Consider the following 27,019-nt stretch of genomic DNA (forward strand, 5'->3'; position numbering starts at 1 on the left):
TCTAGGTGCACAAGGAAATCAGTTGTTGCCCCTTTATTTATCTTAGAGAAATTGCAGCCCACTCCCGCTGTCCCAGCCCCCAGGTGGAGAGACATAAGCTCTTTCATTGCTGAGGATGCAAGAATTGGAGCCAGTGGCTGAGCAGGAAAGAAGCCAGGAATGGCAAGCTTGGTGAAGACTTGAGCGAGCGAATAAATGAATAATGGGGGCGGAAATCTCATCTACTGGTTTCGAGACTCCAAACTTGCCCTGCTTTGGGGTTTTTTGTGTGGTCCCTAGGAGATGTATTTGAGTGACACTTGAAACCTTTAGACAAATTATGTCTGGGCCTCTCATTAGGGACGCTGTGATGAGTTCTCTCAGAGGGACTTCCATGGGTTTTCTGAGATGGACTGTGTTGGTTCCTATTAGAGTGACTGTGTCTGCGACTCTCAGAATGACTATGCCCTCTCCTTTTAGATGGACTGCCATGGCTCTTCTCACAGGGCCTGGGCTGTCTGCTCTCAGGAAGACTGTATCCTCTCCTCTTAGAGGAACTGCGACATCTCCTCTCAGATGGTCTCCGACATCTCCTCTCAGACGATCTGCAACATCTCCTCTCAGAGGGACTGCGACATCTCCTCTCAGACAATCTGCGACATCTCCTCTCAGAGGGACTGCGACATCTCCTCTCAGACAGTCTGTGACCCCTCCTCTGAGAGGGACTGCGATGGATCCTCTGAAAGGGACTGTGACAGCTCCTCTCAGATGTACTGAGATGGCTTCTCTGAGATGGACTGCGATGGCTCCTCTGAGAGGGACTGCGATGGCTCCTCTCAGATGAACTGCAATGACTCCTCTGAGAAGGACTGCGGTGGCTACTCTGAGAGGGACTGCGACGGCTTCTCTGAGATGGTCTGCGACGGCTCCTCTGAGAGGGACTGCGATGGCTCCTCTCAGATGAACTGCGATGACTCCTCTGAGAATGACTGCGGTGGCTACTCTGAGAGGGACTGCGACGGCTTCTCTGAGAGGGACTGCGATGGCTCCTTTCAGACGGACTGTGATGGCTCCTCTGAGAGGGACTGTGACGGCTTCTCTGAGAGGAACCGTGATGGCTTCTCTGGGAGAAATTACATGGGGTTCTTTCCTTAGGGAAGCTGTAGTGGTTTGGTTTGTTATGTGTGAGTTTCTCTTTAAGGTGACTGTGTGAGGTTCTCTTCACAGTGGTATCATGTAGGATTCTCCCTTGGGCCCAAACTCTGATACTTGTTCTGGAGTTCTTGGACTCTGGGCTAGAGATTTCTTTTCTGTAGAAGTTTTTCTTAAGTCTGCTGCCACTGTCACTTCGAATGGTATCCAAAGGATATCTGATTGTGGTGGTTTCAGAAGTGGTACTTCCTTGGGAAACTCTACATCTGGGCAGTGGGAAAAGTATGGGTTGGAAAGAGCTATCTGTTTTTGATTGTTGAGCTGATCTGAATTGGTCGGTTCCTTCCCACAGCATGCTCTTCTGTTCAATGGCTGACTCTGTTGGCTTTAGTTTCATAGCCGACATCCTCTCTTTTTTGGTATCTCTTAGTAAGCAGTAGTCTCTGGCTTTTTGTTTTGTTTGGTAGTTTTTGCTTGACCACAAATGGCCTTCCCTTGTTCTGTCTTCAGGCTTCTGTCCAACAAATGCCATAATTCTGTGTGCTGTTTGGAATGCCTTCCTTAGTCCCTGAAAAACCATTTGAATAAATTTGGGTTGGGAGGATTTCTTAGGTTGTCTTTTAAAAGAGGCAGTAGTTGTCCGAGGTGCTCCATTCCTTTTCATTTTTAATTGGGCTGGTAATTCCTTAGAAAGATTGTTTTTTAAGGTCCTACTGTTCATGTAGAACTTTTTGTTTTGTGTTCTAACTCCCTTGGTTATTTTTTTTGTTGGATATTTTGAATCATGGGTGTATTCTGTGCTCACTTCAGCCCATTTTTCATCCTGATCGCTTTTAGAGTCACTCTCTGGTAAAGAACGAACTTCAGTGAATTCATAGTGCCCAGGCTCTCCACCATCTGTCTTTCCTATAAGGTCAGGGCTGCCACATTGCTTTTGTCTAATGTGGACTTGTACAGGAGCAGGAGACTGGGAAGACTGAGACAGGAAATCTAGTGTGGAAGTAGGACTCCTGGGAGCTCGAGTACACATTTTAGCTTTCCTTGGTGATAGTGATGTCGGATTCCTTGGTGTGATGGGTCTGTCTCTTCTATGATACTTTGGGACTTGGGACCTTTTCCCAGTTCGCAACCTAAAGCCAAGATGCAATCTAATCTCTCCATGACCTTCAGGAGTGCTCACAAGGTGGAGCTGTGGATAGATAATAAGATAAGACCCCAAAGTGTCTTGTAATTTATGACAGCAATTAAAACCTGAACATCGACCACACTGTAGGCAGATAGGGTATTTTAGGACCAGTCCTGAAGCTAGCGGAGGAGGTACATTGTGGGGTATTTGACTTCTTAACAGTTTTGCTGCTATTTTTAGCTGCAGATCTTGTAGCAACTGGAGCTGTTCTGAGAAGTCAGCCTTGTCCTGGGAAAGATAATTTGGCTTGAGGGGGTATTGGGACTCAAAAATCCTTGTCTGTGAATCACTCTGTAAGTTCTCACTCTCTTTCACTGGAACAGGGTCTTTCACAGTGAAAAATATATTGAGGGAAGATTCTGACTTTACTGGGTCAAGAAGCTGGTCCCCTGTATATGAAACAGGAATGTGCTGAATGACTTCCTGAGATATATCACTGAAGTTTGTTTTCTTTATTCTCACTCTAGTTCCAGAGTATTGCTGTATTATGGAGGACATAGAACCACGTGTCCACATCCTTAAGGCCATTCTTTTCTCATGACCATGACATGAAGTATGTCTCTGAATGTAGTTTTTGACCACTGAAGCCGGAGAAACAGTACCTTGACCTGTCTCTACCAGACTCTGGGAAAATTCCATCAGTTCAGCTGGAACCCCAAATAAATTCTGAATAGATTGAGTATCTGCAGTGGCTCTTGCTGTTAAAGATATTTGAGAACAAAGCTTCCTTTCCATAGTGGTTCCCAAGACATTCCCCAGCATTAGCATATTGGAGAGATATTTTCTAGGTAGTTTCTGCTTCCAGGAGTGACTCTCCCAGACATTCTGTTGTCTTCCTAGGACAGACCAGGTAAGGTCTCTTCTAGGCCCTGATCCTGTCTGGAAGGTCCTAGCTGGTGATCTCCAGCTTTGTGGAGGATGTGGGAAGAAGCCCTGGAGTGAATTCTCTATCTCTGCCATCTGTCCCTTCAGAATCCTCTCCTTAGATATGACATTCACTCCTGGGATCTCAGAATGGGTGGTTCCTACAGTATTAGCTGCCTTATCTGAGGGTTGATTATGAAGGGACAAGGGAAAGGTTGAAGCAGGGTCTATAAAGGACCCTTCAGGCAGCAAAATATCTGTCCAAAGGCTTTTTATATCCAAGACTCTTGATACTTTAGTCATCTCAGAATCCCAAGGGCCTCCTAATTCAGAGGTTGTTTTGACAGAGCTTGAGATGACTGAGTTTGAAGAGTTGTGTGGAAACCTAGAGGAATAATTCTCCATTTGTAACTCTTCTTCTGATGTCAACTCCTCAGATTCCCTATTCTGATATACCTGTCTTAGATTCAAATCCTCAGATTGCATAACTTGAGGAGGCCTTGTTTTTATCCCTATAGATTTCACAGCCTGAAGCTCTTGTTCATGAGTTAACACTGTGGGATCCTCAAATGGAGATGTTGGCTGTGAGGTTAATTCTGCAGATTTCAATTCAATATTTGACCCTGGACTTAACTCTACAGATTTCACTTTTGTAAAACATGACTCCAGTGCAAACGTCTCATATTTTAAGTCCTGCAGCTCAGAGTCTGGAATCCATTGCACAAAATTCGCACCACAAAGCAATGACTCTTTGTTCATTGTCACAGACTTTACATCTTCAAGCAACGGCTCTGGTAAAAATAACACAGATTTTGCACCATCTAACTGAGGACCCAAAACAGAGTGCCCAACTTGTTGCTGTGACCCAAGGTGGTTCTCCAAAACTTGGACTTCTGGAAACTTTGTCCCTGGAGTTAACTTAGAAGATTTTACACCTTGCAAATGTGATCTAGGATTAAACAAAATAGACTTTGTGCCTTGAGATTCTGGCTCAGGGTTCAATTCACAAGGTTTCATGCCTTGTATTTGTGGCCCTAGAAGTTCTGACCCTGAATTTAATTCAGAAGAATTCATACCTTGCAGTTTTGAGTCAGGGTTGAACTCTGTTGTCATTATACCTTGAAATTTTGTCCCCGAAGTCAACTCAAAAGATTTTACACCTTCCAAGAGTGGCCCACGGTTGCATCCAGTAGAATTTACACATTGTACTTTTGGCCCTGGAGTCAACACACAAGAATTTTCACACTGCATCTGTGGCCTGGGGTTGCATTCCATAGGTGCTACACCTAGAAACTTTGATTCTGGAGTCATTTTAGATTTCAGACCTTGCCAGTGTGGTCCAGCGTTGAACACCATTGATATCTCACTTTGAATCTCTGTCCCTGGATTCAGTTCAGAAGGCTTCATACCTTGAAGTTTTGAAACTAAAGTTAATTCAGAAGGGTTCACACCTTGCAAATGTGGCACAGTGTTGCATCCAGTGGAATTTATAGGCTGAAGTTTTGGTTCTGAAGTGCATGAGGAAGAATTCATACTTTGCAAATATGGCTCAAAGCAGAACACCTTAGATTCTATACCTTGAAGCCCTGGCCCAGGGTCCAACTCAGAAGATTCTAGACCTTGCAACTGGGGCCCAGTGTTGAATGCCATAAAATTTATACATTGACACTGTGGCCCTGGGTTCAGTTCAGAAGATTTCCCACTTTGCAATTTAGGTTCATGCTTGAATTCCAGAAATGGCTCATCTGGAAGCTTCATCGTGGTGCTCAGCTCAGATCTTATCCCTTGCCATTGCTTTCCAGCATTGAACTCAGAAGATACTACATTGTGAACCTTTGATTCCAAGGCCAACTCAGAGGGTTTTGCAACCTGAAATTTGGGACCATCATTGATCTCTGTAGAGGTTTCTATTTGAAGCTTTATCAATTCAGATTCTGCACCTTGCAAATTTGCCCCCAGGTTGAATTCCACACATTTCACACTTGGTAGGTGTGTGCCTTGTGTCAACATGGACAATTTCCTATCTTGTGGGGCTGAGCTAAACCCCAAAGTTTTAACGTGGTGTTCCTTTGTGCGTAGAGTTGATTCAAAAGACTTTGTATCTTGACACATTGGCCTGGTGATGAACTCCACAGATTCTTCACTTTGAAGCTTTGTCTCTGGTATTAACTCAGATGTCACAGCTTGTAAATGTGGAACAGGTTTTAACTCAACAGATTTCAAATCTTGAAGCTTCCATTCTAGTGTCAAATCAGATTTCTCATCTTGTCTCTGTTGTCCAGGGTTGAACTCCATAGATTTCATATCCTGAAGCTTCTTCCTCTGAGTTAAATCAGAAGATTTTCCACCTTGTAACGTTGAACCATGGTTAGACCTTAAGGAGTTCAAAACTTGAAGCTTTGTTGCTTGAATTAACTGAGATTTTTTACTTTGTATCTGTGGTTTGGAATTGAAGAATGATTTCATTTCTTGAAATTTTGCCCCTGGGGTCACTTCAGAAGATTTCATACCTTTAAAGTGTGGTCTAGAGTTGAACCCCATAGATTTTACATCTTGAAGCTTTATACCCATGATCAAATCAGAACATTTTATGTCTTGTAATTTTGGACCTGAGTCCATCTCTACAGATTTTGCCCCTGGAAACTTCCTCCCCAGGGTCAAACCTGATTTCTCATCTTGTAACTCTGGACTAGGTTTCCGTTCTACAGATTTCACACCTTGGAGCTTTTCCTTTGGGGTCACTTCAGAAGATTTCATACTCTGCAAGTGTGGTTCAGATCTGAAATTCATAGATTCTACATCTTGAAGCTCTATATCCATGATCATCCTAGACGTTTTTATACCTTGCAATTGTGGGTCTGACTCGAATTCTCTTGATTTCACTCTTTCAAGATTTGTCCCCAGTATTGGCTGAGAAGATTTCATAACTTGCGACTGGGGGCTGAAGCTGAATTTTTTGTCTCTTATATCTTGAAGCTTTGTCTTTGAAGTCCCTTCAGAAGATTTCATACCTTGTAACAATGACCCAGAGTTGAAATCTGTACAATTGACACCTTGAATCTTTGTCCCTATAGTAGATTTAGAAAATGTTGTACCCTGCAACTGTGAGCTGGGATTTAACTCAGTAAATTTCTTATCTTGGGACTTTATATCAGGTGGTAACTTAGAAGATTTCAGACCTTGCCACTGTGACCCAGAGTTGAAATCCTCAGATTTCACATCTTGAAGCTTTGTTTGAAGAGCGAACTCAAATGAGTTCATACTTTTCAAGTGTAGTGGGGAGCTCGACTCTATAGTTTTATCACTTTGTAATTGTGACCCTTGACTTAATACCCCAGATTTTACACCTGGAAGCTGTGGTTCTTGTGTAAGCACCAGAGACTTTACACCTTGAAGCTGTGTTCCTGGGGATGACTGTAAGGGTTTCACTTTTTGAAGCTGAAGTCCTGCGGTCAATTTAGATTTCCTGTCATGCAAGTGAAGCCTAGATTTGAACATCATAGGTTTTACATCACAAGGCTTTGACCTTGAAGTCAGGTCACATGATTTCATACTTCTAAACTGTAGATGAGGTTTCAAATCAAAACCTTCAGGCTGATGTTCCTGGGGTGATGCTAAAAATTGTATACCTTGGAGCTCTGGCTTTGGAGTCAACTTGGATGATGTTGTATTTCTTAACTGTATCAAAGGTTTCAACTCTGCTGGTTTGACACATTGAGATTGTAACCCAAGATTTAGCAGAGATTTCATACATTGGAACTCTAGTGCAGGTATCCACTGAACAGATTTCGTATTTCCAAACTGTGGCTCTTGGTTTAACTCCACCCTTTTTGTGCCTTGAAGCTGTGGCTCTAATGTTGATGCCAAAAATTTCCCTTTTTGCAGTTGTCTTGGGGGCAACTCAGAGGCTTTCACACTCCGCAACTGTGGCCCATGATTGAACTCCATATATGTTGTACCTTGAGTTTTTGGCTCTAGAGTCAATTTAGATGACTTCACATCTCTTGAATATAACAACGATCTCAACTGTGCAGCTTTGACACGTTGAGATCGTGACCCAAGTTTTAATCCTACAGATTTCACACCTTGGAACTCAGGTCCTGGTATCCACTGAATACATTTCATACTTCCAAGCTGTGGCTCTTGTTTCAGATCAACAGTTTTTGCCCCTTGAAGCTGTGGCTCTGAAATTGACACTAAGGGTTTTACTTGGTGCAACTGTGGCCCTAGGGTCAATTTGGGAGATTTTATGCTTTGCAACTGTGGTTCAGGTTTAAACTCTTTAGATTTTACACCTTGAATATCTGATTCTGGAGTCAATTCAAATGATTTCATATCATTCAACTGTAACTCAAAGTTGAGGTCTACTGATTTTCTATCTTTAAATTTTAGCTCTGGAATTAACTCCAAAGACATCCCATCTTCTGACTTAGACCCTCTCTTCAATTGCTCTGAATTCATACATTGCTGCTCTGGTAAGATTACAGATACCTCTCCATTCTGTTCTGGCCTAGGAGTTAAATTCACAAGTGCCATCCCTTGAAACTCTTGCTTTTGAGCTAAATCCACAGATTTTACTCCTTGAAACTCTTGTATTCTGATTACATTCATGTGTTTTTCTGCCTGCTTCTTTAGCCTTGGGATCAACTTCACAGGTTTTACATATTGCAGTGGATCTGGAGTCTCCTCTAACAAGTTTAAACTTTGAAGCTTTAAACATGGGGTAATCTCCACAAATTTCATGTCTTGCATTTGTGGCTCTAAAGTCAATTCCTCAGGTTTCATACCTTGCAACTGAGGCCCTTGGAGCAATGGCTCTGGTGCAGAAGGCACAGAATTCTCCCCTTGCATCTTTGGCCCGAGTTTTAATTCCTCAGCTTTCACATCTTGCATTTGTGCCCTGGGGGCCAACTCTACAGTTCTGAATTCTTCAACTCTTGAATGTGGAGACAACTGAACAGACTTCACACCTTGAGGCTTGGAATCTGGGATGGTTTTCACAGATTTGACATCTATCTGTGGCCCTAAATTAATCTCCACAGATTTCTCGGCTTCCAACTGAGGACTTGGGCATCTTAGGCATTGTTCTGCACTTAAGATCACAGTTTTCACATCTTTCAGCTCTGATTCTGAGATCAACAATCCAGACTTCAAACCTTGACGTTTTGAGCCTGGAGTCAACCCCACTTGTTGCGTACCTCCTACCTGTGGCCCAGGGGTTACTACCATAGATTTCGCACCTCCCAAATGTGACCATGGGGTTAAATCCACAGATTTCACATCTTCCAGCTGTGGCCCTGGGATTGCTGCCTCAGATTTTAAACCTTGAAATGCTGAGATTGGGGTCCACTCCACAGGTTTTACATCTTCTAATTGTGGTCCTTGGGTCAATTCAAGAGATTTCATACCTTGTAACTGTGGTCTTCTGGTCAACTCAGAAAAGTTTACACTAGGCAACTCTTGCTCAGGAGTCAACTCCATCAATTTTGCATCTGCAATCTGTGTCTCCAAGACTAATTTATGTGAAATGTCACTGTCAAAGCTTAACATTTGACCTACCTCTACACATTTTACACCTTGAAACAGTGGCTCTTTAACTAACATCTCAGGCTTAACCCCTTGTTGTTCACGTCCTGGGGTCAACTCCATAGATCTTCCTCTTTGCTTCTTTGGCTCTGGAGTCAACTCAAATAATTTTGCACATTGTAGTTGTGGCCCTGATTTTAACTCTGAAGATATCACACTTTGAGATTGAGTTCCTGATGCCAGATCACAAAATTTCACATCTTCTAGCCATGGCTCTGGGTTAAGCCCGACCTCTTTTGTAAGTTGAAACCCTTGAGACATTTTTGCTAATTTAGAATCTTGAAGCCCTAACTCTGAAATCATCTCCACAGAATTCATACCATGAAACAGTGATCCTGGGGTTTGTTCCACAAATGTGACACTGTGAAGCTTTGGCCCTGAAGTCAATTCAGAAAATTCGACATCTTGCTGCCTTGGCCCTGCTTTCAGTTCCTCAGATTTCGCACCTTGATATTGTATTTCTGAGGTCAATTTCACAGATTTCATGCTGTGAAATTGTGATCCTTCAATAGACAAAACAGATTTCATATTTTCACCTGGGAGCCCTTTGCTTAACTGCAAAGTTGATTCTGCTACAAACCCTACAGACTTTATATCTTGAATCTGTGTTCCTGGTATAAACTGCACAGGTTTGAAACCTTTGTGCTTTGATTCCGGGTCTAAATCAGAAAGTTTAACATCTTCCAAGCATAGTTCTGAGTTTCGTTCCACAAATTTCATACCTTGAGGTTGCAGTTCAGAAGTTGACTGTACAGATGTAACACTTTGATGCTTTGGCTGTAGGGGGAAATCTGACAGTTTGGTTTCTTGCACTGGGAAAGCTGGGGTCAATTCATCAAATTTTATAACATGGTGTGGGGGCCCTGCAATTAAATCTACAAATTTTTCTCCTTGAAGAAGTGGCCCTGGTGATAACTTTGAAAATCTGACACTTTGTGACTGTGGCCCTACAGTCAAGTCCTCTGAAACCATGCTTTGTAGCACTGGCTCTTGTATCAGCTTCTCAGATTCTGGCACTCTGGTAGTAGTTGACTGTTGGACTAAATTAACATATTTCACATCCTGTAATTGTGGCTCTGGATCCAACTGCCTGTACATTACTTCCTTGGGCTGCGGCTTTGGAGACAACACCATTACATGTGGTTTTTGTCCTGTAATAAACTCTTTAGATCCTACCACTAGTGGGACTAACTCAAGTTTTATATTTTGGTGCCGTGATACTGAGGTCAATGGCACAGATTTTTGAAACTGTGGTTCTGAGATCAGCTCCTCATAGTCCATAACTTCTGAATGTAGTCCTAGATTCAGGACAAACTTAGTATGTTGGGAGTCTGGGATCATCACCTCTGATTTCAAACCTTGCATCTCTGATCCTGGTACCACCTTCAGAGATTGTTGTATTGTATGTTGTGAAACCGGAGTCACCCCCATGGCTTTTACACTTTGGAGATTTGTGTCAAGAGTACCTTGAAATGACATTGAGTTCATCTGCCTAGATTTTGAAGCATGTCCCAATGGCCCTGGGGTATTTCCTAAAGATGATGGTGTCAACCCAACAGATTCTTTCTCATGGTAACAAGTGTCACAGATCAACATTGGTTCTGTTTCTTGATGTGCTGGCTCTGAAATCATCCCTAAAGATTCTGAAGCTTGATGCCATGGGGTCAATTCTTCAAGTTCTGTGGCTTGATGATTTGGTTTGGGTAACAATTGTACAGATTTTACTGCTGGAATGTGTATGCTTGGGGTCAGCTCCTCATATTTCATACCTTCTACCTGTCTCTCAGGAATCAGCCTTCTACATTCTACCACTTGAGGAGTTTTTATATCTTTAAGCAATAGTACTTGGGCTATCTCCTCAGGTCTTATATCTTGTAAACATGACTTTGGGGCCCACTCCACAGATTGCGTATGTTCCTGTTGTGGTCTTGGGGTCAACTCCACAATTTTTGTACCTGGCAACTCTGGTGGTAGGCTCAAATGAACACATTCCATACCTTGCAACTGTGAACTGGAGGTCAAATCTATAGATTTCCTACTTTGCAACTGTGGTGCTGGGGCTAACTCAGCATATTTTTTACCTTGCTCTTGTGGCCCTAGGTTCAACTTGATAGATCTCTCACATTGAAGCTGAGGTCCTAGGTATGACTGCACAGATTCTCCACTTCGCAGCTGTGGTATGGGGGTCAACTCATCAGATTTTACACTCTGCTGTTGAAGTTCTATGGTTGATTCTGTAGAGTTCACAGTTGGGATCAGCTGTCTACATATTACTAGTTGTGGGACTGAACCTGTGGTTATATCTACAGATTTTATGCTTTTCAACCCTGGTCCCATGGTCTCTTTCTCAGATTTTACATTTGGCGATCCTGGTGATAACTTCATAGAATCCATAACCTTAAGTTGTGGCTTTGGCTTTGTCCCCATATTTTTCACATCTTGAAGCAATAATGTAGTAGTCATTACTGAGGATTCTGTAACTTGATGCAGTGGTCTTTGGCTCACTCCCATAGATTTTGTACCTTGACCCAGTGACTTTGGGATTGTCCCTAAGGATTCCATTATTTGATCATGTGACTGTGTCAACTCTACTGAATTCTTCATTTGTAGGCATGTGTCAGAGGTCAATCCCACAGTTTCTATAACTTGATGACTTTGCCTGAAGCTCATCTCTGAATATTCTGGGATTTGATGCCATGGAGTCAACCTTAAAGATTCCATGTCTTGAGGTGGCACAGGGGTTAATGCCATAGATTCTGTACTTTGATGATATGGTTGTCCAGTCATCCCCAGAGGGTCTAGCACTTGAATCCATGGCCTAGGAGTCAACTCCAAGGATTTCTTGACTTGAGATATCGGCCTTGGGGTCAAATCCTGAGTTTCTACAACTTGGGACTGAGGTTCTGTGATCATTCCATTGGATGACCCCAGTGTTATTGGGGTTACCTTTAGAGAATGTACGGATTGATGTGATGGCATCCCTATTGATTCCATGACTTTAGGTAGTGGCTTTGTAGGCACATCCTTAGCCTTTCTAATCCCAGGTGGACCAACAGTAGTAGGAAAATCAGAAGATGTCAAATCATTTGGTTGAGTTGCCCTTGGGGTCAAATTCGAAATATGAGTCTGTGAATCTGCGGTTAAACTCCCAGATTCTATACCATCTGGCTGTGCTGGTGGAATTATTCCCATGAAATCCATAGCTTGTAATAGTGCCTCTGGAGTTACTTTCATGATATCCATGACTTGATGCAATGATCTAGGCATCATATTCAATGATTTTGTGTTTTGACACATAGACCCTGGAATAATTTTAAGTGGTTCCGTGACTTGATTTTGCAGCTTTGAAGCCACTGATTCAATAACTTTATGTTGTGGACCTGGAGTCATTTCCACAGTTTCTGTGACTGCATGCTGTGGCCTCAGACTCATTTTTTCTGGTTGTATGATTTGATGGTCCAACAATGTGCTCATCTTCACTGGCTCCTTGACTTGATATTGTGACCTTGGGGTCATTCCCATTGATTCTGGGATGTGTGGATGTGATTTTTTAATCATCCCCATAGAATTCATGACTTGAAGCAATGCTACAGGAGTTACCTTTACATTATCTGTAACTTGATTCAGTGGTTTTGAGATAATCTTCTTTGATTCTGTAACTTGGTGCTGGGGCCTTGAGGTTACCTCCACTGATTCAATGACTTGATATGTTGGTTTTGAGCTTACACTCACTGTTTCCATTGGTTTCACAGCTTCATTTGGCTGCGGAAACAAACCCACAAATTCTGTCACTTCTGAATGTGATTCTGGGATCATCCCCATTGAATCCATGGCTTGAAGTAATGCCAATGGAGTTACCTTTATGCTATCTGTGACTTGATATGGTAGCCTTGGAGTCAACTCCACACTAGTCACGTGGGTCTCATGCTTCTGTTTGCTTTTTTCTGGAAGACCTATTACCCTCTGCTTTATCTTAAGCTCTGACTCATGTTTTGGATCCTTCTCCAGTAAGGTGGTTTCTTTTTGGATTATGTCAACTCCTAAACTTTTGGGAGGTGGAGTGCCCATTGATGTAACTAACAGCTTGGATCCAAGGATTTGAGGGCCACTCCTAGGTTGTGACTGCTTACCTGGGATAAGTGATTGTGAAATTTTTGTTTCTGTTCTATTTAATTCAGGTTCCACCCCAATGTTCACATGGCGCTGAAATGATGGAAGGTCTGGGGATTCATTGTTGATATTTTGCTCAGTATTTTGATGAATGGGAATAGATAACTGGATTTGGGATCTCTCTAGTTCAGGGATGTTTCCTTGTACCTCAATTAAATAATTTAACCTTGCCCATGATTCCCTCACAGGCAGAGGTACTGCATGTTTCTGCAAAGTACAAACCTTCCAAGCCATATGTCCCTCTAACTCCCACCTAGTCAAAGGAGGGATCTGGATTGGAGCCTGATCTGGGAATCGTGGTCTGCCCTTAAAAATAGAATTTGGCCAATGATCTGAAGTCAGATGGTTCTTGCTCCTTCTCCCATCTTTTGTTTTCACTTGTTTGCAGAAAGTAGAGTTGGTGAAAGAGCTTTGAGGTCTTAAGGCTGAAAGAGTTGCCAAATTCTGAAGGAGTTTTGATTTCCCAAGCTCTGAGAGCTGCAAAGGAGGCAGGGATATGCCTTGGTTCTTGAACACAGATGGTTGCTTTTTAGATAAAATAGGTAAACTATGGCTCCAGAATTTCCAGGTTGTTCCTTCAGAAAAGACAGGAAAGTGAGACAAACTGAAGTTGTTGCTTGATGATCCAGAGGAAGTGGTGTGCGTAGTAGAATATTTTGCTGTCTTACAGTCACAAGAGGGTAGAATAGGCTCCTGATCCACAAAATCAGAGGAAGTAGAGGAAGAAATCGTGTACTGTGGTTCCAGCAAACATGATTCCATAAGAGCTGATCTAAGGAATAAAGAGAAAAGTTTCATTTTGCTTTGAAAAAGGGAAAAGGTAGCAGAAGTAGAAAAATGGAAAAAATAATAGCCATTTCAAATGTAAAATATTTTGGGCTGAGGGAGAAGAGCAAGTTGCTTTAGCCAACATCAATTAATTATGGAAAGAATTCCTCCATCAGGACAAAGGAAGGCATTTATCCCATTCTAATAAAAAAAAATGATCAATAAACCAGTGGTTCTTAAACTTCCTTTCAACCTACACCTTCCTCTACTGCCAAATTTAACTAACTAACTAATGCTCTTTTCCCTCTGCCTCCCTCCTTCCTCATATTCCTTCCTCTTTCCTTCACTCCCTGCCTCCTCCCTCAAAAGCTCTACCACCTTCAATTCCCACTCAGAAACTACATTTCCTGACCTTGCATTTTCCAGATGTTGGAAGATCTGTTGAAGACAAAGTATACATTCTTGGGTCCATCCCCTAGGGAGCTCTGAAAAGCTAGATGAAAAAGAATATGTCAGTGTAACTGAAGCGATACTAAAAGTACTGATAAGGAAACCAATAAGAAGAGAGATTTAACTCAGAAAGAAACAGCTATGATAATGTGGGAAGTAAAACAGAGTCCCAGGTATCTTACTCCTAACTTTTTACAGTTTATCAGTAGAATAGGCTAAGAAGAGAAAAAATAGACAACAGTGCAGATTGATTTTACTCACGATGTCAGGTTAGTTTTAATGCAACCCATCCTGAGATTTTCTTCCCACCGTTGAGCTGGGAGCAGAGGTGAAGAATCTATTAGTATCATGATTATGGACATCACCTAGTCCAAACCCTATTTTTCAAATAAGGAAACAAATATGAAGCCATGTCCAAGATCATAAAGCTAATTAGTGGTAAAGCTCAGATTTAACCTACGTCTCACGTTTGTGTTTTAAACTATACTATGCTGCCTTCACCATGTCGCATAGATATAAGTGATTAGAAAGAGCAGGAATAATCACAGTAGCAGGGAGTTGGAGAGGGGAAAACAGAGGTCATAATACATATTTTTTTCCTCCAAAGGAGGCTATCTGGTGGCTATGGTAGAAAAAAAAGGTACTGAAACTTTCCGCATCAAACTCTTGGTAGTTACCTCTTCTCCATTCTCCAATTTCACCAAGTTTATTTCCTGATATTTTGAGCTTTACACAAAATAAGATAAGGAAAGGAAGCATGGAAACATCTATGTGTGAGAGCCAACAATCCAGGCACATACCCTGGCTGGAAACTAAACCAGCAACCTTTCAGTCGGCAGGCTGGCACTCAATCCACTGAGCCATACCAGCCAGGGCCAAAGGATAGAGTCTTAAAGCAACCCACAGTTGGTCTGTCATTACCCTTCAGCTGAAAATAAAACATAGGATCTTCCTGACCTGTGAATTTCTGGATCTTTTTCAATCGATGTTGCTTTGAAGTCTAGAGAGGCACAAAAAGAGAAAAAAATAGGTAATGTTCTAAATTAGAGAATTTATTGACAGTGTATTTCATCGTATAGACACAAATATCAATACAATTGGCATCTATATCCATAGGAACAAGTACCGCCCCATTCTTCTATTCATGAATCATATATTGAGTACAAAGTTTTTGGTATTTTGTGAGGTGCCAGAACTACAGAGATAAGCATGATCCCTGTATTCTAGGAACTTATACTAATAGGAAAAATGTATCTCTAAACAGATAAATTGCAATACTGTGAGGTAAATGCTGTAACAGAAATATAAGTGCCAGGGAATGCAGAATACAGTCACTTACTGCTTGAGAAGGAAAAATAACTCAAGAAGCTGCCATTTGTATTGGAGTTCGGAGAATCAGCAGAAGGTTTTTAGGTAGAGAAAGAGAATTTCAGGCAAGTGGGAACATCACAGAGATTAGAAAGTCATGATTGTCAAGTGCACTTCTGCTAAGTAGTGAGAGACGAAGCTGAAAAGGTAGGTAAAAGCCAGATTACACCAACTGTAGCATTTTTATTTTTGGACTGTAGGAAAAGATTTCCCAACCAGTAGTTATCAAACTGCTGGGTTTTTGCAAGTGTGCTCCAGGTCACTTGAAAAGCAAAAATGACATTTATTACAATTTTTTATTTCTTCCCTTTAAACTATAACATCAGTCTCCGAGAGTATATTAAAAGAGTCTTCACAACAGTTACTGAGGAATTCAAGAAAGTCTACGTGATTCAGTCACTCAGTTTATCATTTAGTTGAATACCCATAGCACAGTGGTAGTTTTAACTTTTAAACAGTTTTAAATTGATTTTATCCTTAGTCATATATTATTTATGTCCATAATAGACCATTGACTAGAAACATCAAACAAAAGGAAAACTGATATTGAAATACAGGTTAATATATTTACAAATGATCTTTCTATATATTTATCTCAAAATGACCTCTACATATCACAGACCTAAATAATTCCCCACTACAAAAAACCTGGAAGTGCTGAATAAAATTTAATAAATATCCTTTAAAAAGCAGAGCTTAGCTCTTTACAAGAGAATAAGGGAAATATCCAGGCCAAAAATAGAAAACTGAAAAACAAGAATGGAAAGTCAGCTGATACTTCACTGTCCTAGGTGATTTGCAGTGTTAGTCATTAAAGGACTTTGGATAACAACAAGAAAGGGACAAAAGACAAGGCTCATGTGAAGTGCGTATTTGGAATTGAGACTCCACGGAAAAAGAGCCAGGGTTTTCAAATTGCTACACACTCGGTAAAAAGGTGACTAGAAAAAAATTTTCCCACCTGACAATAAAGCTTGGGCTCTGGGTGGAAGGTGGAGGTGGGGGAGGACCAGGCTTCTCTGAGAATTTTAACCAAGAGTCTACCCCGATGCTGGTTTGGAATACTAATTTACACTCATTGCGTAGTCAGGGACCCTCCAAAGAAAAATAAAAGTGGTTCTGGGCTGGCGATGTCCCTAGGGTAAAAGTGGAAGGGGAATATAAAATCCCTTTCAAAACTGAAATAAAGGAAGAAGGAAAAGGAAAAGAGTTTGAATAACTATACCTTAGTAAATGGGAAATACTTGATGAAATGGTTAAATTCTTAGAAAAAAATGTAAAATATCAAAAGCAGGCAAAAAGAAATATACAATTTGAATAGACCAATAAGTACGAAAACAATCAAAATGATAATCAAAGACATTCTCCAACAAATCTAATAAAATAATTCAAGGTTTCTAATTATCAGAACTTATAAATATCAATAGCATTTCTCTACTGCAACAAAAATAACTAGAAAAACATAATTTTAAATAATAAAAGATATACCCTTCACAATAGCAATAAAAGTGATAGAGTATCAAGGTATTAAGTTAACCAAGAATATAGAAGACCTTCATGTAGAAAACTATGGAATTCTAATAAAGGACATAAAAAATGATCTGAATAAATGGAGAGGCATTCAAGGCTTTTGTTGGAATAATTTGAAATTATAAAGGTATCCATATTCCCCAGATTAAATTATACTTTAATGCATTCCCAATCTAAATTTCAGTCGGAATATTTCAAGAACTTGTTAAAATCTCTAAAATTGTATGGCAAAAAAAAAGGTCCACTAATAGTCTACTAAGTCAACCTTAAAAAGAAGGGCAAAGGAGAGACCTGCTGAACCAAACACTAGAATGCATTACAAATCTATGACAATAAATACAGGAACAAACAAACCAATGGAACAGAGTAGAAAATTAAAAAATGAACTCATGTATATGATAAAAGGAGTTCTACAAATCAATGCGGAAAAGATTCTTTAGCAAACAGTGATGAGAACATTGACTCAATATAAAGGGGAAAATAAAATGGGATCATTTCTTAATACTATATAAAGATGTGGGTTCCAAGTGTATTAAAAATTAAAATGTGAAAAGTAAGACTGAAGCATTGTAAAAATATAAGAGAAAATCTTTGTCATCTAGAGCACAGAAGAACTTTTTAAAGAAAACAGCCCTGGCCTGCGAACTGAAAGGCTGCCAGTTCGATTCCCAGTGAGGGCACATGCCTGGGTTGCAGGCCAGGTTCCAGTCAGGAGCATGTGAGAGGCGACCAATTGATTTGATGTTTCTCTCTTTCTCCCTCCCTTCCCCTCTCTCTAAAAATAAATAAAATCTTTTTTTAAAAAAAGAAAACTTCAAAAATAAAAATCGTAAGGAAAAAAGCAATCCAGTAGAAGACCCTGCCATGTTCAGCTGGAACCTCATGACACTGAGAAGTTCAGGGGACTAAAAGAGAAGTCTCTGGGAAGTTGTAACCACAGGTTGACTTTTGTGTAATTTGCAGCTTAAATTCACAGAAAACCCTCAAGCTATGAATTTAAAGTAGTCCTAGACTGATGGTGCCACAGTCAAAAAACAAAACAAAAAAAAACCTCTCTGAGGAAGATCTTTACCCTGGGCTTCAAAAAGTACCTATGAATACTGTATTTTATTATTAAATAGATTATTTCTTCAGAAACAAACCTACAGAGATGCCAGGTATTGGAATCATCAGATCTAGATTAGAAAACAACAATGCATATTACATTTAAAGAAATAAAAGGCAGGCTGAAATATATTTTTAAGGAACAGAAAACCATAAAAAATTATCTAGCAGATTTGAAAGAGAACCAATTACTTCTAGAAATTAAGAATATAGTACTGAAATTAAAACCTCACTGGATGAGTTTGCAGCATTAATAAAATACTTCTGAACAGACAATTAGATAAGTATGCATATTGACATTCCTGGAGTAACCACGGGAAGAATAGGGAAAGAGGTGCATAAATGTCAAGCTAGTAGAAGGGGAAAACTGGAAAGAGAAAAATTCAATCCAGGATTTCTGTTTATAATAATTGTTTGAATCCTCTAAGTGAAAACAACTAAAAAAACTGGACCAAAAAAAAAAATATAACATCTATTTGAAGACATTGAAGGGCCATCAAGGCATCAAGGACCAGAGGAGCCAAGATCCCAGAGGAAAAAGGAAGTGTAGAGAAGTGAGCCCAGATTTCCCCCCTCAAAGCATTTGTCAATGCTCAAGCTATGGCTGAAAAGCTAAGCAAAATGTTTAGCAGTTTTATGGGGCTAGATGGATGAAAAAATGACTTTAGGAACCAAGGACGCGGGCCCCTAGTAAATATCCCAGGCTTTCGGTTGAGACACCCACCAAAGGGTATGCCTAGGAATAGAAATAAACCTGAAATAAACTAGGCTCAAATACTGAAGCTCATATGGTGTCAGGTCGGTACTAAACTTATCCAGGGTATCACTTCATAAGAGATATAAATGTGTTATCACTATGTTGTATACCTGACACTAATATTGAATGTCACTTCCAGTCAAGATGGAGGCGTAGGTAAACATGCTTCACCTCCTCACACAACTACAGAAAAAATTACAACAAAACAACAAAAATAAATATCACCCAGAACCATCAGAAAATCGAGCTGCATGGAAGTCCAACAACAAAGGATTTAAAAATGCCACATTCATCCAGACAGGTATGTTTTTCTACAATAGGCCATGCTTCTAAGAGAGTGAGTCAAAGCATCGCTTCCTGATACCCAGAAACAAACACAGTGAGGCTGCCAAATTGAGGAGACAAAGAAATATGGGCCAGACAAAAGAACAAAACTCCAGGAAAAGAATGAAACAAAACTGAGATAACAAAACGATCAGATGCAGAGTTCAAAACAGAGGTTATCAGGATGCTCAAAGAACTCACTGAGTACAACAACAGAATAAAGACCCAGGCAGAAATGAAGATTACATTAAGTGAAATAAAGAAAAATCTAAGGGAAGCAACAGTGGAGGGGATGAAGCGTGAATCAAATCAATGATTTGGAACATAAGGCAGGAAAAAAGCATTCAATCAGAACAACAAGAAATAAAAAGAATATTTTCAAAAAATGAGGATATACTAAGGAGACTCTGGGACATCTCCAAATGTACCAACATCCGAATGACAGGGATGCCAGAAGAAGAGGAAGAACAAGAAACTGAAAACTTACTTGAAAAAATAATGAAAGAAAACTTCTCTAATTTGGTGAAGGAAATAAACATACAGGTCCAGGAAGCACAGAGAGTCCCAAACAAGTTGGACCCAAAGAAGACCACACCAAGACACAACATAATTAAAATGCCAAAGGTTAAAAATAAAGAGAGAATCTTAAAAGCAGCAAAAGAAAAGCAGAGTGTTATCTAGAAAGGAGTACCCATAAGACTATCAGCTGATTTCTCAAAAGAAACTTTGCAGGCTAGAAAGCACTGGCAAGGAATATTCAAAGTGATGAAAAGCAAGGACCTACAACCTACATTACTCTATCCAGCAAAGTTATCATTTAGTATGGAAGGGCAGATAAAACGTTTCCCAGACAAGGTAAAGCTAAAGGAGTTCATCATTACCAAGCCATTATGACATGAAATGGTAAAGGTACTTATTTTTTAAAAAAAAGATCAAAACTATGAACAATAAAATGGCAATAAATTTGCAACTATCAATAACTGAATCTAAAAATACAAACTAAGCAAACAACCAGAACAGGAACAGAAACATAGCTATTGGAGATCCCTTGGAGGGTTATCAGCAAGGAGGGGGAAGGGAGGCAATGGGGGAAAAGGTGCAGGGATTAAGAATAGATTGGGAGGTACAAAATAGACACGGGATATTAAGAATAGTATAGGAAATGGAGAAGCCAAAGAACTTACATGCATGGCTCATGAACATGACCTACGGGGAGGAGTGTTGCTGGAGGGAATGGGGGTATGGGGGGCGGGGGGTAAGGGGGGAAAATTGGGACAACTGTAATAGTATAGTCAATAAAATATATTTTTAAAATATTGAATGTCAATTATAATTGACAAAAGGTTTAAAAATTTTTTAAAGTTGAAGCTTAGTCTTTGATGAGTTCAATCCCAGATGGGACTAAGATGAGTTTCTCCACTCTAAATAACTTCTGGAAGCAAAAATATCTCTAATGTCTGGAGAGAAGTAACTTTACATATAACATGCCTGGTATTCAAGAAAAAAAACTGCCATGTATACTAGAAGACAATTTGGTAATATAAATGAACTCACAGTCAATACAGATATTGTTAAAAGACGTGTATTTTAAAATGCATATGATTTATGTATTTAAAAAATTAGATGACAGATCAGAGCACCTGACTTAGTGCCATGGGACCATGCAGACTTTGCAGCCCAAAGAGGTGCATAATGGGCAGGAATGGTTGCACAGGGGTACAGGCAGCCTGTGGGTGCTGCTAGAGGTCCAGTGTCTCCAGGTGACTTCTAAAAATGTCTCACTATTCACTTGACCCAGACAACACCACAAAGTCATGCAAATCAAGAGGTTCAAATCTTTGTGTTCACTTTAAAAACACTCGTGAAACTGCCCAGGCCATCAGCATATGCCTATCCAAAAAGGCACCAAATAGCTGAAGGATGTCACTTTACAGAAGCAATGTATGCCATTCTATCATTACAATGGTGGGGCTGGTAGGTGTACCCAGGCCAAGTAGTGGGGCTGGACTCACCACTTCTATATAATGTTTTCTATTGTTTGAAAGGCCATCATCTTGTCACTCATTCAGGATTAACATTGAGAAGTCGTCATTCATTACGCAGACCTTTATGGAGACTTACTCCTTACTCCAGGCAGTGTGCCAGGCACGGGGGATACAAAGATGAATCTAGTCCTCGTGGGAAACTGATGATAATGTTTATAATTAACTCTTTGTATTTGAGGCTCAGTCAGGAAAAGACTCAGCTCCTTCCCTCTTTTTCTGCCTCTCTCCCCACATCCAAACTTTCACCTCAGTATACCCACCTCTTTCACACCTCTAAGGGGCTGAGTGTTTTGTCTCTGCTTTGCTACTGTATCCATACTGCCTAGAGGAATGCCTTGCACACTGTGGTGGTGATGGGCGATAAACATTTGGAGAATAAATTCATGTCCTCTTTTCCACCTTACTGCTCTGATTCTTTCATTTTCTTTGCCCTCCTTTACACTAAGTCTTTAATGTAGCCTCCCATCGGCTTATCTATGCCAGAGAACTATCATATACACTTACTGGAGTTATTCTCAAGGTTCACTCAACAATAGGAGCATCACCTGAGAGCTTGTTAGAAATGCAGAATTTCAGTGCCTAGCCACACCTAAATCAGAATTCTCCTTTAAAAAAGACCCCCAGGTGATTTGTATTAAATTTTGAGAAGCACTGCTTTAAGACACAGATCTAAACACATTTTTACCTGGTTTTAAATTTACTGATGGCTTTTAGTTGTATGCAGAATAACATTTATACTACAAAATAGTCAGCCTGTATTCCCAGACCTCTGCAATGTGACCTCTGTTAATTTTCCAACCTTTTCTCTCGCTGAGTTCCCTGCACTTCTACATTGTATTCAGGTGGGCATCTTCAGCTCTCCTCAAATACATCCAACACTCTTCTGCTTTCCCCACTTTTCCCCAATATATTCCTTCTGTCTGGAGAATCTTCCACTACTCGCCTCCACCTACTCTACCCACCTTCAAAATCCTACCCTTTCTGAAACACAATTCAAACTGAGCTCTCCCAGAAGGCGTTTTATAGATCAAAATACTCGTTGCCTCCCATCTCTTTAGCAATATTTATCTATGAAATCTTATCACTTTCTCTTTTCCTGAGTTATGTATTCAATATATATCTGTCTGCCTGTTTCCCCCTCTTCATCTCAAGCTCCCAGAAGGTCGGAATGGTGTTTTATTTTTCTTCAATGTCTAGTACACTGTCCAAATGAATTAAAGAGAAAAGGATTGAGAATGACTTATACATAGGAAGACATCCAAAAGCGCTATCCCCACTCCCCTCTTTCCCCCATCTAATTTCCCCCATGGCCCAAGATGTAGGAGTTTCTATGGCTTCAGGGGCAGGGGCAGGGAACAGTGAGTTTCAAGCGAGCGTTGCATCACATACCTCTGAGTCTGTCTCTGCCACCACCTGCTCCCTGCTCTGCTTCCCAGAAAACAGCCCCCAAAGCCCCCAAACAAGGAGACCAAATAATAGTAGAAGACTGACATGTGTTGGCAGTGGGAGGGCTGGCCCCCATGTCAGCGCCATCACTCAACCCCATCCCCTCTCAGTCAAACTGTTTTTTCTCTCAAGGCTGTGACTCCGTGTGACATCACAATGAGCGTTCCAAGGTAAACCTGACAGGGTCCAGCCACTGTGCATGGTGCTGAGGCTCTTCTCTGAGCCCTGCGGCTCTGCTGTTCCTTCCAAAGGCCACCCATGGCCTTTGCTCTGACAGGCAACGCTTTGACGACTCTTCTAGGAGCAGGCTGAACACTTGGCATAAAGCAGCGAGTATGGAGGTAAGGTTTCACAGGAGCAGGACTTCCAAATGGCCTGTCCTGACCTATAAGCATCTTCTCCGGAGCCAGTTATTCCCTAGAAGTCCAGGTATGGTGTCATATGTTCCAAGTCACAAATTACAATGGGTCAAATACATTTAAGAAAGCTGGGATACTTTAAGTAGGTACTCTCGGAAAATGTGATAGATGTGCTTTCCTAACTCTAAGGCGTGACGCGTTTCCTAGTTGCTGTTGTGTTGAGACAAAGGCGATGTGTCACACAGGGAAATTAAATGATCTTACTCCAGAACGCATGGTCTAATTTTCCAAGTCTAGAATGCTTACTTTGTCATTACACCCAGCCGAATAGGTTCTCTAGGGTTAACTCACTGTAAACAAAATTTGCAAGGTATTTTCCTGGCCAGGTGACTCGGTTGGAGCATCCCCTACACCAAAAGGATACAGGCTCAATTCCAAGTCAGGGCAAGTACCTAGGTTGTAGATTTGGTCCCCGGTCAAGGTGTATGTGGGAGGCAACTGGTCAATGTCTGTCTGCTTCTCTGTCTCTGTCTCTTTGTCTCTGTCTGTCTCTCTGTACACACACATACACACACACACACACACACACACACACACACACACGGTCTGGCACAAATAATGCCCCTTTTTATAAAAAAATCTTTTATTACAAAATAATAAGCATGTGATTCTGTAACATAACACTATCACCCTCAAGCACACCATATGACATTTTCCGTGAAATGTTCAAATTAAAATTATAAATTATTATACCCATATTATTAACCTACCAACCACACTCAAGAAAGCATTACTTCTGCTGGACACTGTATACCTCCCTCTCTCCCTTCCTCTCTCTCTAAAATCAATAAACATATCTGGTGAGGATTTAAAAAATTTGCAAGGGAATCAATTTATGTGCTAACAAAGATAAATAAAACTGGCCAGGGCATTTTTTTTCTTATAGGAAATTTAATCTGGAAAATCAGTTCAATTACATACCTACTGAATAGGGAGGCACTGTCTTAGATGAAAGCAGACACAGTCTCTCACCTCTCAGAGTTTTCAGACTATTGGGGCAGCCAAAGAAATATTCTTGAAAAGCCCACTGACAAGGAAGTGGTTAAATATATGGTGTATCCATATTATGAAATACCCTGCATTCACTATAAAGATTATAATTATAAAGAATGAGACCTGTCATACTGAACACACATCATGTGGCAGGTACTAGTTATATGCCAGTCCAGAGTTCTAAGAAGAGATTAGGGCTGAAGGTACAGTTTTTGTTCTTAAAATATATAGGTACAGTTTGACAAGAACATTTTTCTATACGTATAGAAAAATGTATTCTTTGTGTCTTAAATATTTTCTCACCATTGTGTTTGAGAGTCATTTATGCTATCTTGTATAGCATTATTTCATTGCATTATATAACATTGCCATAACTTACTTGTCCATTATATTGATGAACATTTGGCTTGTTTTCTGTATCTGGCTATTATAAACAATGCTGTTAAAAATATTCTTGTTCATGTACTTTGGTGGACTTATATTCCTGTTTCTCCGTGGCACTATTTCTTGTGCATCAGAATCACCTGGGGGACTTGTTAAAACACAGGTTGCTGGACCCTAGAGTTGCTGATTGAGTATCTTTCAAGTGGACCCAGGAATTTGGCATTTCAAATAAGTTTCCAGATGATGCTGATGCTGTTGGTCCAGGAACCACACTTTGAAGATCCCTGCACTATGGTATCTACCTAGAGTATACATAACTTAAAGGTTAGTAAGCAGTGCCAAACTCCTTTTTCCCAAGTGGTTATCTTGATACTTCCACCAGTGGTGAATGGCAGGCAGTCCTGGCTCCATTCTTGTGCCAAAATGCAGTATTGTCAGGCTGTTTAATTTTAGCCAATCTGGTATATACATACGGTGATGGTATTTCTTTGTGATTTTAACCTAAATGTTTCTGATTACTAATAATTACTAACCTGTGGACACATTCGCATAAGTTAATTGGGCATTTGTCTTTAAATATATTGCTACATTCTAGTTGCTAATAGTTTGTTTAGGATTTTTGTTACATATTTTCATGAGTGAGACCAGCTTGTAATTGTCCTCTCTTGTTCTGTCCTTCAGTTTTTTTGGTGTCAAGATTATGCTAGACTTGTGAGTTGAAGAATGTTTTCTTTTTTTGTGCTCTGAAAGGCTTTGTATAAAATGGGAACAATTTGATCCTTCAACGTTTAGTACAACTTGTCAGCAAAGCCATACAAGTCTGAAGTTTTCTTTGAGTGATGGTTTTTGACTACAGATTTCAATTTACTTGGAGGTTACAATGCTGTTGAGAGTTTGTACATTTTTTTTTTTTTTAGTCAGTTTGGGAGAGTTATATTTTCTAACATTTTTCCCTTTAATCTATATTTTAAAATGTATTGACAAAAAGCTATCCAAATGCAGTACTGTCTCCTTTGTTTTCATGATATTGATTTTTTGTGTCTTTTTTTTTTTTCCCTTTCCCTGGATCTATTTTGCTAGAGACTTGTCAATTTTAATTAATCCTTTCAAAGAGCCAACTTTCTGTGTTTGTTTTCTTTTTTTTAAAGCTTCATTCTTTGCGTGTGTGTGTGTGTGTGTGTGTGTGTGTGTGTGTGTGGTTTTATTTATTTATTTTTAGAGAGAGGGAGAGAAACATCCTGTGTGGTTGCTTCTCGTGCGCCCCCTACTGGGGACCTGGACCACAACCCAGGCATGTGCCCTGACTGGGAATCAACCAGCAACCCTTTGGTTCGCAGGCCGGCCCTCAAGCCACTGAGCCACACAAGCCAGGGCCTGTGTGTTTTCTATATCAATACTTTGTGCTTTTGTCCTTATTTGCTTACTCCTACTTTCTTCTCACTGTATCCTCTCCCCAGCTTTACTGAAATATACTTGACCTTTAACTACTTCTATTTTCTTCGGATTTATTTTGCTGGGTTTTTTCCTAACCTCTGGAGATAAATGCCTATATCATTCACTTCTGGTTCTTTTTCCTGATATAGGCACTTGAGGATGTAAATTTCCTCCTTGGTACTACTTTAGCCTTCATTCCACAAGTTATGATATGTAGAATTCTTGTTATCCTCTTGTGCCAACTGCTTTCTAATTTCCATGATTTCTTGCTTGGTTTGAGGATTATTTAGTAATTCATTTTTGAAATTTCTAGAGATATGGAGAGTTTCTAGTTATATAACAAAGGTCATATTGTGGTCATAATATATACTTTAATTTTAATCCTTTGAAATGTTTTAAGACTTTATTCCCAGTTTATGATAAATTGAAAATATTCTATGTGTGCTTAAAAATAAGGTATATTCTTCAGGTGTTAAATATAGCATCTTTTCAGAGCTTCCTCTTCTGCCTCTGCGTGTGCTGGGGTGAGGGTGGGGGGCAGAAATAGTGTCTCCCTAGGTCCATTTGGTCAATTCTTCTATCTTGATGTGCAAATCTATATTATTCCAAAGTTTTTTTTCTGTTTTATCCCAAACAATTATTAAGACAAATGTGTAAATTTCCCATTATGGTTGTGGATTTGTTTATTTCTCCTTTGAGTACGGCAGATTTTTGCTTTATATATTTTAATTGTTATTTAACATCATGACTTACTCCTAGTGAATTAAATTTTTTATCATTATGAAGATCCTCTTTAACCTAGTAATGCTTTTTTACTTATTTTGTCTGATATTAATATTACTATAGCAATTTTCTTTCAGTTGGTATTTGCATAGCGTATCTTTTCCCATTTTTTTATTTTCAGCCTTTCTATATCCGTTTGTTTTAATATTGGCTACAAAATAAACCAAATCTAAATATATCCTATTTGCAAGAGACATCTAAAACAAATAGATTTTAACTGGAATATATATCCATTTATATTGAATTTAATTGCTAAAGTATTTGGATCAAAATCTAC

At 40.0% G+C, this 27,019-nt stretch overlaps 1 protein-coding gene across 1 annotated transcript; it reads right to left on the reverse strand.

Annotated features, from left to right (window-relative positions):
- Positions 1–217: 217 nt before the first annotated feature.
- SPATA31H1 (SPATA31 subfamily H member 1) lies at positions 218–22,816 on the reverse strand. Its single transcript, XM_054565705.1, has 7 exons — positions 22,673–22,816; positions 15,077–15,155; positions 14,417–14,471; positions 14,118–14,198; positions 11,914–13,709; positions 6,150–10,791; positions 218–6,065 (listed from the first exon to the last, which is right to left on the reverse strand). Exons 1-7 carry the CDS (start codon positions 22,814–22,816, stop codon positions 218–220), a joined length of 12,645 nt encoding a protein of 4,214 aa, XP_054421680.1.
- Positions 22,817–27,019: the final 4,203 nt, after the last annotated feature.

This window comes from Pteronotus mesoamericanus, unplaced genomic scaffold (genome assembly GCF_021234165.1).
Source record: "Pteronotus mesoamericanus isolate MK-2021 breed Mesoamerican mustached bat unplaced genomic scaffold, CSHL_Meso_final contig_101, whole genome shotgun sequence".
Classification (NCBI taxonomy): domain Eukaryota; kingdom Metazoa; phylum Chordata; class Mammalia; order Chiroptera; family Mormoopidae; genus Pteronotus; species Pteronotus mesoamericanus.